The sequence below is a fragment of the Strix aluco genome, chromosome 37 (genome assembly GCF_031877795.1).
Source record: "Strix aluco isolate bStrAlu1 chromosome 37, bStrAlu1.hap1, whole genome shotgun sequence".
NCBI classification, from domain to species: domain Eukaryota; kingdom Metazoa; phylum Chordata; class Aves; order Strigiformes; family Strigidae; genus Strix; species Strix aluco.
This window is the reverse complement of record NC_133967.1, coordinates 271,942-285,282: the sequence shown is the minus strand read 5'-3', so window position 1 is coordinate 285,282 and position 13,341 is coordinate 271,942. Positions and strand designations below refer to the sequence as shown.

The 13,341-nt window shown below is 60.4% G+C and overlaps 3 protein-coding genes across 4 annotated transcripts; 1 reads left to right on the top strand and 2 right to left on the bottom strand.

Moving 5' to 3' along the window:
* Positions 1 to 342: 342 nt before the first annotated feature.
* Positions 343 to 3,061, top strand: LOC141917350 (uncharacterized). The gene is made up of 2 exons (XM_074810476.1): positions 343 to 586; positions 750 to 3,061. The coding sequence occupies exons 1-2, from the start codon at positions 508 to 510 to the stop codon at positions 2,036 to 2,038; spliced, it is 1,368 nt and encodes a 455-aa protein (XP_074666577.1). The 5' UTR covers positions 343 to 507; the 3' UTR covers positions 2,039 to 3,061.
* Positions 2,758 to 7,295, bottom strand: LOC141917341 (butyrophilin subfamily 1 member A1-like). Its single transcript, XM_074810457.1, has 9 exons — positions 7,171 to 7,295; positions 6,776 to 6,859; positions 5,967 to 6,314; positions 5,571 to 5,852; positions 5,377 to 5,481; positions 5,057 to 5,077; positions 4,858 to 4,878; positions 4,587 to 4,619; positions 2,758 to 4,470 (listed from the first exon to the last, which is right to left on the bottom strand). Exons 2-9 carry the CDS (start codon positions 6,846 to 6,848, stop codon positions 3,794 to 3,796), a joined length of 1,560 nt encoding a protein of 519 aa, XP_074666558.1. The 5' UTR covers positions 6,849 to 6,859; positions 7,171 to 7,295; the 3' UTR covers positions 2,758 to 3,793.
* Positions 7,296 to 8,919: 1,624 nt separating this feature from the next.
* On the bottom strand, positions 8,920 to 13,235 carry LOC141917347 (E3 ubiquitin-protein ligase TRIM7-like). Of its 2 annotated transcripts, none has more exons than XM_074810471.1 (8): positions 12,263 to 13,235; positions 11,598 to 12,075; positions 11,048 to 11,143; positions 10,733 to 10,963; positions 10,601 to 10,623; positions 10,070 to 10,185; positions 9,856 to 9,915; positions 8,920 to 9,570 (listed from the first exon to the last, which is right to left on the bottom strand). In XM_074810471.1, the coding sequence occupies exons 2-8, from the start codon at positions 11,997 to 11,999 to the stop codon at positions 9,053 to 9,055; spliced, it is 1,446 nt and encodes a 481-aa protein (XP_074666572.1). In that variant the 5' UTR covers positions 12,000 to 12,075; positions 12,263 to 13,235; the 3' UTR covers positions 8,920 to 9,052. The 2 variants fall into 2 exon arrangements, with proteins under 2 accessions (XP_074666572.1, XP_074666573.1); XM_074810472.1 differs by having other exon boundaries at positions 9,304 to 9,570; positions 9,856 to 9,995.
* Between the last annotated feature and the right edge of the window lie 106 nt (positions 13,236 to 13,341).

The window sequence follows — 13,341 nt, the reverse complement described above, 5'->3', positions numbered from 1 at the left end:
GCAGCGGAGAAGCCGTTACCGGGTTTCCATCCCTTTCAATTAAATTGTTTTTGTTTGGTTTGTTGGTTTTTTCGCAGCATCTCGCCGCTCCTCATCTCCTCGCCTGTCTGCGGCCAAGGGGGCTGGTGAAGGGTCACAGGCAGCTCCCAAACAGCCTCAGCACGGCCGGAACTATCCCCCCCCCACCTCCCCCTTGGCTTTTTCCTGTGCCTCCACACAGAGACCCGGCCAGCAACGCCGAGCGGCCGCGGCCGCTGTGGGCAGAACATCCCGGGGACCCCCGGCAGCGTTTGGGGGGGGACCCAGATGGAACCGCATCCCCCCCGCTCACCCCGAGGAGAAGGAGTCGCTCGGGGGGGGCTGCGGGATTTTAGGTGGGGGGAGACGGCATCGCGAGCTGGTGGAAAATAAGCTCCCTCCGCCCTGGGAAAGAGGGGGTGTCCCACCTGCTATTTTAGCTGGCGGCCCCCCCAAAACGCGGCGTTCCAGCCCCAAATCAGCCTCCTGATGGAAGAAGGGGGAGAAGCGGTCAGACCTGGTCCCACGGGGAGACTGGAGACGGGCGGCCCCGGGCGCATCCACCCAGGTGAGAAATCGGGGTGTTTCACCCCGCTGGCGGGTGAGGGTCGTAGGGGTGGGGTGTTCTTTTGGAAACCACCCCCCAGTGGGCATCCCCCCACCCCCTGAAGGTGTTGGGTTTGGTCCCACCCCGGGGCAAAACATAATTTAATCTCGGTCTGACCCTGCAGGAGACGGGACGCGGAGGGAGGATGAAGGACGCGGCGTAGAGTGGGGATGTCCTGATGGAGCTGAAATGGGTGAAACGGGGGTAAAATCTGCCGGGAATAATCATGGGAGAGCTTGTGAGAGGAGCCGGGGGAGGGAGGGATGCCCGGGGGTGGAACAGATGGACAAATTCACCCGTGACGAGGGGGATCGGCCGCTCTTGGCGGAAGAAAGTCTCTACGAGTGTTCCCACTGCAAGAAACGCTTCCAGGACAGGTCGGAGCTCATTTGCCACCAGCGGTTGCACAGAGGAGGAAAAACTTTTCAATGCCGAGAGTGCGGGGAGGAGTTTGGGCAGAGCTCGGCCCTTAGTTCCCACCAGAAAAGCCACATGGTGGAAAAGCCCTACCAGTGCTCGACGTGTGAGAAGTTCTTCAAGGACCGGTCCACGCTCATCCGGCACGAGAGGGTGCACACGGGGGAGAAGCCCTATAAGTGCCACGAGTGCGGGAAGAGGTTCACCCGCAGCTCCGACATCGTCGTCCACCGGCGGACGCACACGGGGGAGAAACCCTTCGAGTGCGCCGAGTGTGGGAAGAGGTTCAGCCAACGCTCCAACCTCTTCACCCACCAGATCGTACACACGGGGGAGAAGCCCTTCGCCTGCCATGAGTGCGGGAAAACCTTCGCCCGGAGGTCGGAGCTCACCATCCATCAGCGAACGCACACCGAGGAGAAGCCCTACCAGTGCTCCCAGTGCGAGAAATCCTTCCGCGGGAGGTACGGACTCTTCAGGCACGAGCGGTTGCACACGGGGGAGAAACCCTACGAGTGTGGTGAGTGCGGGAAGAGCTTCGGGCAGAGCGGGGACCTCATCACCCACCAGCGCTTCCACACGGGCGAGAAGCCCTACCAGTGCTCCGCGTGCGGGAAGTTCTTCTGCAATAAATCCAGCCTCGTGAAACACCAGAAGTGGCATTCGGGGGAGAAGCCCTACAAGTGCCACGAGTGCGGGAAGAGCTTCGGGCAGAGCTCGGACCTCATCGCCCACCAGCGGACCCACACCGGGGAGAAGCCCTACCCCTGCGCCGAGTGCGGGAAGAGGTTCACCAGGAAATCCAGCCTCATTGTCCATCAGCGGGGGCACAGAGGCCGGAGAACTGGAGAACTCTCAAAGTTTGGGAAGATCTTGGCAGAAGACTCCAGCGCCGACGCTCCCAGGAGCGTGAGCATGGGAGACGGCTCGGCCCCGTGCACGGAGTGTGCAAAGCCCCTTGAGGTGGCATCAAGCCTCCTTGACCAGCAAAGGTGACACAGAAGAGAAAAAACCTCCCAAGTGCCTGAAAGAGGAGAAATGGCTTGGCCTGACTTGGCTTGGCTTGGCTTGGCTTGGTTTGGCTTGATTTGACTTGACTTGACTTGACTTGACTTGACTTGACTTGACTTGACTTGGCTTGGCTTGGCTTGGCTTGACTTGACTTGGCTTGGCTTGGCTTGGCTTGGCGTGGCTTGACTTGACTTGACTTGGCATGGCTTGACTTGACTTGACTTGACTTGACTTGACTTGGCTTGACTTGACTTGACTTGGCTTGGCGTGGCTTGACTTGACTTGACTTGACTTGACTTGACTTGACTTGACTTGTCTTGACTTGACTTGACTTGCCCTGGCTTGGCCCGGTACCAAGCTCACACAAGACACGAAGGCACGAGGCCCACGTGGACACCCCCTGTGCGAGATTTAACCCCCTCAGGGGCAAAAAATCCCCAACTGCGCCAGCGCGGGCTCCGCCGTTCTGGAACAAGCCAAATTCCTCCCAGTTCCTCGTTAGCGTGTAGATTGTTTAATTGTCTTCATGTCGCTCCTCCAGCGGCTTCATCCAGACCCTTCGCTCCCCGGTGAGAGCCCGTCCAGCACCCAATTCCCTCTTTTTCCCAACATCTTTGTGTTATATTTTTTAAGGTCGGCTGATGCGCTCCCGGCTCCTGAGCACGTCCCGCCTCGATGCATCAAACCTCGACTTACAAACCGGGTTGGTTGTTCTGCAGGAGATTTTTATTTTCCTATTAGATATTTGTGCATATGATAAAAATCGAAGGAAATTTTATATTGCCAGAGGAATATTCAAGAAATCAGCGTTTTCCCTCCGAGATTTTTAACGGTGGAGAAAAATCACAAGATTCCCCACTGTGGATGTTGGGGAGGGACGAGAGCATCCACTCCACCTGATCCGAGGGAAAATCATGGGATTTCAGGAAAAAGGAGCACAACTTGACAGAATGAAACTGTCAGAGGAAATTTATATCAAATTTTCAATAAATAACCCATTTTTTTTTCCTTTGCTGGCTCGTCGTTGCTGCTCGCGGGAGGCCGGTCAACCGTGCTCGTGCCGTGGGTGGGATAAACGTGCCTCCATGAGGAACACCAGTGGGAGCTGGTGGGTTTTACTGGGAGGACTCGGCAGCCTGGGGATGGGGGGGCTCAACGCTCCCCCTCTTGGGCCCCCTCCGCGCCATCCTCCCTTCCCACTGTGCCAAACTGGTCCCAGTACATCCTCAGCACTGGAGCGTGAAGCTGACGGGCCTGGGCCAAAACGTTGATGCTGTTGGGGATCCTGGTTTTGGGCGGCTCCAGGAAGGTCTGGAGACCTCGCCCACCCGAAGGAGCGCGGGTACGAGCTGCTGCCGCTGGGGCCTTTCTGCGGCAGAACAACAGGACCAGGAGGTTTGTTCCACGCGGGGGCCGTTGGTCACAGAATCCCAGAATCATCCAGGTTGGAAAAGCCCCTCGGAGTCATCGAGTCCAACTCTCAGCCCGACTCTACAAAGTTCTCCCCTACCCCACATCCCCCCCCAGCTCATCCAAACGGCCCTTAAACCCCCCCAGGGGTGGGGACTCCACCCCCTCCTGTCCAGCCTGACCCTCCCCTGTTGCAGTTTCAAGCCGTTCCCTCTCGTTCCGTCACTAATTCCCTCTGAGCAGGATACACAGACAGAGAAGAGCTGCTCAGCACCGAGAACACGGCCAAAACCCCCCGATCCAACCCAAAATGGTGTTTGTGGTGGCCCCTCACTGCCCCTCTGCCCCCTGGGCTGGGGCAGGGCTGAGAGGGGCATCTGCTGCCACGGGCCCGAGGAGAGGAGAGCGGGGAGTGTCTGGAGAAGGGCAGGAGCTGCTGGGGGCTGCGGTGGGGATGGGAGGGGGGCAGAGGGGCTGGGGGGGGCCCCCCCTGAGGCACAGCTGGGTGTTCTCTGTCCCCAGCCAAAACCAGGGGCGGAGGGTCTCCCCGTTGAACCGGGCTGGTGGGAAGGTGAAGATCTCGGCCCCGGTCTCGGCGTTGATGAACATCACCAGCCCCTCTGCACAGTCCAGACAGACCCAGATCCTCCTGGGCAGCGGGGACAGCTCGTTGGGAGGAGACGTGAGAGACAGAAACTGCCGTCCAAAGTGCCGCACGGCCCAGACCCCCCCTCCAGGCCTCAGGTCCATGTGGCCCTTCCTCTTCATAGAGTCCCTGGCCACCCCCACAGCCCACCAGGAGTCACCGCCCACCTCCCCCTCCACCTCCACCTCCCAGCAGTGTCGGCCCCAGCTGAACCCCTCCTGGCCCAGCACGCAGTAACGAATGTTAAATCTCTGCGGGATGTCGGGCACGTCCTGCTCTGCATTTTGCCACCTCACGCGTCTGCGATCCGCTGAGAGGACGAGTTGGGAATGAGCCGTGTCCGGGTCCAGGGTCACCACATCTGCAGGGACAGGAGGAGCCGCAGCACCAGGGGCAGAGCTCAGTCCTGGGCAGGGTTTCACCAGCCCGGGGCCAGGATCTGCCCCGCGGGGCAGGAGACCAAAACCACCCAATTACCTGGATTTTCAGGGAGCAGAAACTTTCGCCAGGCTACAAGGAGAGAGAAGAGCCGGTCACCTCCCACAGCTGGTGCCCAGCAACTCTGGGCAGGGGAGAGGGTCCAGCCCTGGGGGGTCTCCCCGAGCTGCCACCCCCCAGGCACGGACCCTCGGGATTTCCCCACACACAGGGGACGGAGGGACGGGGAGGACGGGCAAGGGGGGGGACGGCCGAGCTGAGAGCAACCGGGCGAGGACCCTGCGCTGGGCCAGAGCCCTCGGAGACTCACCCACTGCTGCGGCTCGTTTATCTGGAAAGGAAAAATGGAAGGAACCTGTGAGCAGAGGGGACAGATCCTCACCCCACGGCTGCTCCCGCAGGAGCTGTCAGAGCTGGGGCAGAGCCCCAAGCCCACGCAGACCCCCGTCCCTCCCAGGGGGCTCCTTTCTCCGCAGCTTTGGCCGCTGGAAGGGGCCAGAAGGACTCACCCAGCTCTCGGGACTGCAGCACTGCAAAGCAAAGGCAGAGGCAGAGGTGGTCAGGAGAGCAGCCGCGCTCACCAGGGGCAACATCTCCAGAGGGGCTCTGGCAGCTGCCCCCCAGCCCGGCGCTCTGGCCGCGCTCCCTGCGCTCCCACCCCCAGCCCGGGCCCTCGGCCCCTTCCCTCCTCTGCCCAAAGAGCTGCTCCACGACGGCCAAACGCTGCTGGGACACAGCGCTGGGCCCCTTGCGCGGGCGCCCACAGGCCAGGGCTCGGCCTCGCTCCGCACCCAGCCCTTCCCCTCCGCCCCCTCCACCACAAACTGACCTTTCCTTCTCCACAGCCAAGCGCCGAGGCCCGTTACCGCCACCAAGAGCACGAGGAGCACAGGCAGAGCCACCATCCAGGGACGCGCGTCGTGGAAGAAGGGAGCTGAGAAACACGGAACCCTCAGCAAAAGGGCTCGTCTGACGCTCCCGGCCAGCAGGAGCAGGAGAAAAAGCCCGGCCCTGGGGTCGCACCCGAGATGTGCAGGGACGCCTCCTGCTCCTGCTCCAGGCGGCTGTTCCTCACCACGCAGGAGAAGTTCCCGGCTCCGCTCCCGCTCACGACGGTGACGTCCTCGACGTCGAACAGGCCCCGCTCGTCAGAGGAACGTCGCTGCGAGAGCGAGGGCAGACGCTGCCCGCCGGCATCTTTCCAGAGCACCTGCGGCTGCGGGTACCAGCCGGCCGAGCGACACCGCACCCGGATGCCTCCGTCCCCGTAAGCCTCCAGAGAGAGCTGAGGGACGGAGCCTGTGGCTGGGGAGAGCACGCGGGGGCCGCTTAGGGATGGGCCCGGCTCAAAGGCAAAGCCCGCGCCCGGTGTGAACCACAGACACCCCGACCGTCCCCTGAACCCCCCCGGCCACACACCTGCCACCTCCAGGTCCACTGTAGCTTCGCGATAAGTGCCAGCATCCTGCACGGTGCAGACGTACTGGCCATCATCAGAGGGTCTCAGCCCAAGGAGCCGCAGGTCCAGGCTCCCGTTGGAGAGACCAGCTCTGACCAACTCTGTCCTGCCCTGGTAGTCCCTCAGCTGCTCCCCGTCCTGGTCCTCTCCGTTCCGGTAGTGGTGCACCATTTCGGAGAAGCGATTCCGGATCCAGCGGATCTCCAGGCCCTGAGCATCCTTGCGTGGGGACACGTGACACGGCAGCACGACGTCCTGCCCCACGGTGCCACGGAGAGGGTGGCCTGGTCCCACCACTACGAAGCCACCTTGGGGAGGGAGAAGGACACAGAGACACGGACGTTGCCCCTACGTTATTTTCCGGCCCCGCAGGGCTCGTGGTGAGCTCGCGTGAGCGGCGCAGGCTCCATCCCATGGGCGTTGCTTTGGCCTCGCCATGGCCTGGAGCCCCTGGAGAGGGAGTGGGAGGACTGGGAGGAGAAGGAGCTTTCCTGGGAGTGGGAACCTGCTCCAGAAATTGGCCCCCGCCCCAGCCGGCCCCGCTGCAAGCGACAAATGTGTGAGGGGAGCACGGCAGGAGGGGAGTGGAGATGAACCCGGGGCACCGGGGGCATAAAGAGCGCAAGGGGAAGTGAAAATGAGGGAAAGAGAAAGTGAAAGGGACCCGCAGCCCAGCTCTGGGCTCAGCCCCTGGCCCCACGGCAGCTCCCCTGCCCCACCTGTGCCCCCCAGAGCGGGCACAACCCCCCCAGCCCTGCAGGATCCCTACCTGATCCCAGCCGCAGCACGTGGAGAGTCACCAAATAGCTCAGGAGGCCCCTGGGGCTGGCGGGGAACCGCATCTGCGGTGGAGCTGGAGGAGAGGGTGGGGAAGGGAGGCAGAGGGAGGGCGACGACGGGGGTTACGGCCACCGCAGAGGGGCTGGGCAAGAAGGGCTGCACCTGCCCCCGAGAGGGGCTCCGGGAATCCCACCAAAACCCCGGCACCGACACCGCGACGTCGCGAGAAACCGGAGCTCGAGGGCAGGACGGGACCACGCGCGGCTCCTCAGGGCAGCCCCAGCGCTGCCCCGCTGCCCCCCCCAGGAGTTCTTCGAAATCCCTGTCAAGCCTCTGAAGTAAATTAAATATTTCCAATGGCCTTCACAAGGAAAAGCCACTCACCAGACGGGTACGAGCTGCGGGGGCACAAGGCTGCACCCACGACCTGTAGCCGTTAACCAGGGTCAGGACGCAGCGTCATGGGCTGTGGAGTGAGTCCAGGCTCCACCCCCTCCCCCAGCAACAGGATATAAAAAAGGAGAAAATAATGGAGGAAGGAAAACGCTGGGTGTTTGTGGGCGATCAGGGGAAGCCCAGAGCTTCGTGGTGACTCCTGGAGGTCTGGAGGAGCCCAGCAGGGTCCCTGCAGCCCTACAGCAGCCGGGAGCTTGTGGGGAGTGGGGGAGAAGGGGCCAAGATGGGGGGGCTCCAAGTGCCGGGACATCCCAGCCGTGTCCTGTCACCTCGGGGACCTGGGAGCTCTGGGGGGGACGTGTCCGCCGCTGTCCCCAATGTCCCGCCCTCACCCATCCCCAAAACAAGGGGTGCAGGGGGGTGTGAGGGGCTGCACCCATAGCAGGGTGTGTGGACTGGGGGGGCCTGGGGGGTCCTACCCTGCTCCAGGGGGGCCTGGGGGCCGTGCCCAGACCTCGGGGGGGGATCAGGGTGAGCCCGTCTCTACCCCAAGGTATTTTGGGGAGCCCGTACGTAACCGTGGGGGGGTCTGGGAGCAGTGGGGGTGTCCCAAACTCCCCCAGGCTGGAGCAGCAGCGTGATCCCGGACAGAGCCCTGGGGTAACCCCGGCCCGGGCAGCATCCGGCCCCGCGGCGCCTGGCTCGGGTTCAAAACCTCACCCTGGAGCAGCTGCAGTAACCGATAGCACGAAATAACGACTTCCAAGAACCCCAGGTTGGGAATTTCTTTCTATGCTCTGATACCAGAGACCGCGCAGGGGCTGCGGCACCGGGTGTGGCCCAGTCCCTGGCACCACCAAACCCAGCCCAGGTTGTGCAGGAGCCCCAGTTTGTTGGTGCCCCCCGTTCCCAGCTCTCCCGGCAGAGGAAGCGCGAGCTGCCCCGCTCCAGCGCCTCGAGGCAGCGTCTCCGCAACCCCCCGGTTTGCTCAGGAAGCCCCTGACGCTGCCAGACAAAGTGCCAGGGGTCCCGCGGCACAAAAAAAAGCCACAAAGGCCACAGCTCAGGCCTGGGAAGAGGTTTCCTCCCCGCTCCAGACACGGCCTTCGGTCCCAGCCCCGGCGCCGAGCCCAAGGAGCTGCTCAGCATCTTGTCCCCAGCACCTTCCCAAGTCAGGATCGGGCTCGCGGTGATGCCAGACGAGGTCACCTGGATGGGGCTGGGGGGCTCCGTGGTGGCCACCAAGCAGCGAGTCCAACGCCTCCCTTGGATTTGTCCCCAAGCCACCACATTCCCAAAAGCCCATCTGGGTCCTGCTCCTGGAGGGGGCGTTTCTGTCCCCCCCTCCCCAAGGAAAGGGACTTTCTCGTCCCTCTTGTAGTCTCTCCAACTCGGGCTCTGCCACCACAGACCCCCAGATCTGGGACGAAGCTGCCGTCACCCTGTAGCCGCTCCAGTCCTGCCCACAGCCCGCCGGGTCCCCACGGCTTGGGGGGCAAAGACCTGGCACCCCTCTAAGGGCTCGGTGAGGGTGGGACACACACAACTCTCCGCGTTTCCACCCCAGGGCCCTTCGCTCTCTCGCAGGGGCTGCGGCACAACCGCGCCAGGAAGGACGGAGCAGGGAAAAGTCTCGGTGAACTCCCTGGCTGGAGCCACCCCAGAGCTGCGTCCCAGGGCTTGGTCTTTCCCCCAGCCCCAGAGCTACTGGACAACATTAAAAAAGGAAAGAAAATGTCAATGTTTTTATTTTTTTAATTTTTTTTTGAGCACAATTCTCTGGCAACATTTTTAAAAGCAAAAAAAAAAAAAAGTACAGAATGAGCAGAAAACTCACCCCAAAGCCGGACGGGGCGAGAGCAGGGAAAGCTCATGGGCAGAGGCGGAGGTGGGAGCCTCTCCCCACCCAGAAGAAAGGGAAGACGCTCTCCCCCCCAAACGAGGCTTTTTGGAACGTAAAGACAGGGGGCTCACGCTCGGCGAGGTAAAATGCCACTTGCCCCTCTCCGTAGTCCAGAGCCACCCGCACCCTCCCTGTTTCCCCAGGGGCGGGGAGGGTGGTGACGGGGGACGTGAAGGCGCGGTACCGGCTCCTGCAGCGCCCCATCGCCCAGATCCCCTTCTCGGGTTGAAACTGAATCCAACCCTTCCTGGGCACGGAGTGTCGGGCCACGCCCAAGGCCCAGGTCCTGCCTCGGGCCACCTCCACCTCCCAGTAGTGGCTCCCCAGGGTGAAGCCCTGGTAGCCCAACACGCAGGAGGAGGCATCGAAGCGTTGCGGGGTGGTGGGGGGCAAATCCTGCTCTGCGTCCGTCCATCTCACCCCCCGCCGGTCCCGGGATAGGAGGAGCCGGGCGCTGGCGGTGTCGGGGTCCAGAGTCACGAACGCTGCCAGGGAGGGAGAAGAAAGTGATGTTGGAGGAGAACAGCAACCCCCCACCCCGAAGAAGAATCCCTTCTCCATCTGGGATCATGCATCTGCCTCTGTCCTGGGTGTGGGAGCAGAGACATCTCCACATCTTGGGAAAGCCTTGCCTCGTGCTGGAGGACGGCGCCGAGCTCCTTCGTATCTTCAGGAACCCCAAAGCGAGCTCCACTCCTCATTTCCCAGCCCTTTTAAGCACTATTTTAGCTAAAAATGACCCTCGCAGCTGCTCCTCTGAAGAGCCTCACCTTTCCCATCTCCTCCCAGAGATGGTCCTTGCTCTTTCTCCAGTTCAGATGGCAAAGCGTCTGGGGGGTGAAGAACAAAGGTTGGACATCAGGCTCTCGGGCTGGTGATTCTGCTCGCTCTTGCTCCCGCTGTGTTTCTCCTGGGAGAACAGGAAAAACAGCAGCGGGCGGAGCTGCCCTCTCCCCCCATCAACCCAGTCACGCCCCACGGTACCTCGAAATCTCCCCAGGGTCTCTCGGAGGACACAGTTCTGTCGAGAAATGACACGGAGCCTCCGCTCCAGGTCCGAGAAGGTCTCTGAAGTCCTCTGGGCACTTTCCATCTCCCACCTGGAGGCAAAACTTTCCCCTTAGCCATGGGACTCGCCGTGACGGCATGAGGTTCCGGGCCCATCCCTCCTCCCCCTGCACCCCCAGGCAATTTGGGGATGGTGGAGGAGCTGGTTGTCCCCAAAATGTCCCTCTGTCCCAGGCTCAGAGATGACAACCAGGAGGACACTTGAGTCCCCGTTCTGTGATGGCCAAGAGGATCTTCAGTCTTAGGGCGCTTCCCCTCACGGCATCCTGTCGTGGTTTGAACCCACACTGGGGTTCCGGGGCACCTTCTTCTCTCCACACCTCTCGAAGTCTCACTTCAAGCCCTGCCTGAACTGCCAAAATTTCCATCTCTGCCCCAGAAACCACGGGGATGGTGCCTGTGAGCCTTCCCCCACCGTCGGGACGTGGGTGGTGGGAGAGCACGTACCTGTCCACAGTGCTCCGGGCATCCTGGAATAGAAAAAGAGAGAAAAAAGCTTCAGTCCCATCCCAAAATCGTGGGGAGACTCCAGCCAAGGCGACGCTGGACCTTCTTGTCTTGCCTAGAAGAGCATCCGACCTGCAGGAATCTGCTCGCAGGCTGCTCGAGCTCCTTCTCCATCTCGCAGATCAGGACGTCGAGGAGTGAAACCTTCCCTGACATCTTGGTCCCCTCTTCCTCCTGCCTCCTCATCATCTCTCTGTCCAGCTCTCCCAGCCGAGCCAGGAGAACAAGCTCTTGGTCCTTCAGAAACCGGCGCAGCTGGCGAAATTCCAACACAATCTTCTGCCTCTCGACCTCCGTCTGCGTCTGCAGGACGTGGGAAGACAAAACCACGGACCAGACTGGTCCTACACCTCTTATTTATTCTGGGCGATGGCAACAGCCACTTACCAAATAGTCCCGGCGTCGCCTCTCTCCGCTTCTTTTCAATTCCAAAATCTCTTCCCTTTGTTTCTTGAGCTTCTCCAGGTCACTGCGTATTTGGTCCTGGAAGAAGAAAAAATGGATTGGGAGGGTATCTAGGGCGGAGGGAGTGGGGATGGGATGCTTGGAGATGCTCCCTCCCCGCATTTGGGGAAAAAAAAAATAAAATTGCAGCACGGGCACGAGGATGGAGACGACACGGGAGGACAACAGGAGCCAGTTTCATTCTGGCGTGAAATAAACTGGAAAATACCCGTTGACTGATTTGGGGTGAAGGGTTTAGTCTGAAAATTAATATTTTCCTGTTTTTAGCCCAAAAGAGTTACGTGTTGGTTTTATATTTTCTAGATCTCCCCAGTTATTTCCATTTATTCATTTTCACGGTGGGGGCGGAACCCAAAACAACGACGGAGAACTTCAAAGCTGGCTTGAGCCTGCGACCCCGAGAAGCTCAAAGCAACCACAGGTTTCCCTCAAGGTGGAAAAGGAAGAACCCAAGCTCGGTCCTGGGTCTGACCTTGTCCTCCTGGGCAGATTCCTCCACGTCGGCTGTAGTGGGACCTCCACGAGCCCTTGGTCCTCCACGGCTGGAGCCAGATGCTTTTGCGTCACCCTCGAAGGCGCCGGCCCTCTTGCGCCGCCAGCAGAGATGCTCCTTCTCCTCCCCGTCTCCTTCCAGACCCAAGAGCTTCAGCTTCTCTGCTAAATGCTCCAGATGGACTTTTGGCTGGAAATTGCCTTTCCTGAGCCGGTTTTGGTGGCCGACTGCCTCGGCATCTCCAAGCCTTCCTCGCTCCGGCCAGGATCGGGCCGTGCCGCCTCCGCAGCTGGTGGGGCCAGGATCCGGCCGATGCTGCAGGACGGGGTGGTGGGTGCTTTCCTCCCCCGCTTCCCTCGCTCTAGGTGACCCAGAGGCCATGGCAGAAGCTTCTCCAGCCTCTTGTTCCTCCTCCCCTTGCTGCTCCCTTAATCCATCGACGCGGCGAACGCAGAACCTGAAAGCGCGGCCAGCGACACAACACCCCCCCCCTTTAACAACCCGCACCACCCACAACCCCAAAATTAACACCCCTTCATCTTAACGCTCGGAAAAACATCTCGGTGCTGCCAGGGTGGCCGGGACGCTGCCGGTTCCCGTTGCCGGGACGTCCCCGAGCGCCCCCAAAAAAAAGAGACACTCACCTGTTAGGCAGCAGCAACACGAGGTCTTCGTGGATTTTTTTTTTTTTTTTTTGTTGTTAAAACGTGGGACAAGGCTCCTCTCCAGCCACCCGCGGGGTGTTGGAGCTCGGAGGGAGATCACATGGAGGACAGAGGGAAAAGATCAGCCCTATTTAAGGAAACACGGAGAGGAACGCGCTGCCTGGCGTCTGCCTGCCAGGGATGGGATCAGCGCCCTCAGCTTGGGATTTTTTTTTCGATCCGAGATAAAGCTTGGATTGAAAATATTTCATCATTTTCAGCTGTAGGATAAAATATCTTTGGCTACGGGGCAAGATGGGGGCATCTGCCACCACGCAACACAGGAGCGCGGTCACCTCCCGGGGGGGTCACCCCCCGCTTCGGCCATCGCCAGGGTGAAAAAAATAAGCCCAGCTTTAAATAAGCCCAACTGCTTTAAATAAAAATGCCGAGCGGCTTCTTCGCCTCCCTCACGGGTTACGGCAGCCCAGGAACCCCGTCCTGATGGCATTTTTTAATTATAATATATTATTATTTTACAAACTCGTGCTTCAAAGTGGCCGGTGGACTTTTCCAGAATGGAGGAAGAGCAGTTTCTCCCCTGTGGTTTTTCCCCACATGGATAATTACTCAGAAAAGGAGGAATTTTAAAAATTTTTATGTATTATTATATATTCTCCTTCCCAATTTCTGTCTGCTGACGGAAGGAATTTTGAGCTGCTACAGCGAGCGTGCTCTCTTAGCAAAGATGATATCATCTTGAATCCCTCAGACAAGAACGATCTGCCCCTCCCCTTCCTCTTCCCCCTGCTTGGGTCTTCTCCTCCCTACCCCACCCCAGCGCCACCACAAACTTGGGTTGCAAGGGCAATAATGAAGGTTTTTGGCCCAAAAAAGAAAAACCCCAAACCACAGAGCTGAGACCCGGAGGTGCTGTGGGTGGGAGCTGACGGCATCCCACGCTGGTGGGATCCCACAGCGGGATCCACCTCAAACGTCCCTCAAAAGTGGGGTGAGATGGTGGAAGGAGATGACAGGGGCCGCGGGCATCACCCCAGAGGGCCAGGATGGCCCCGCGT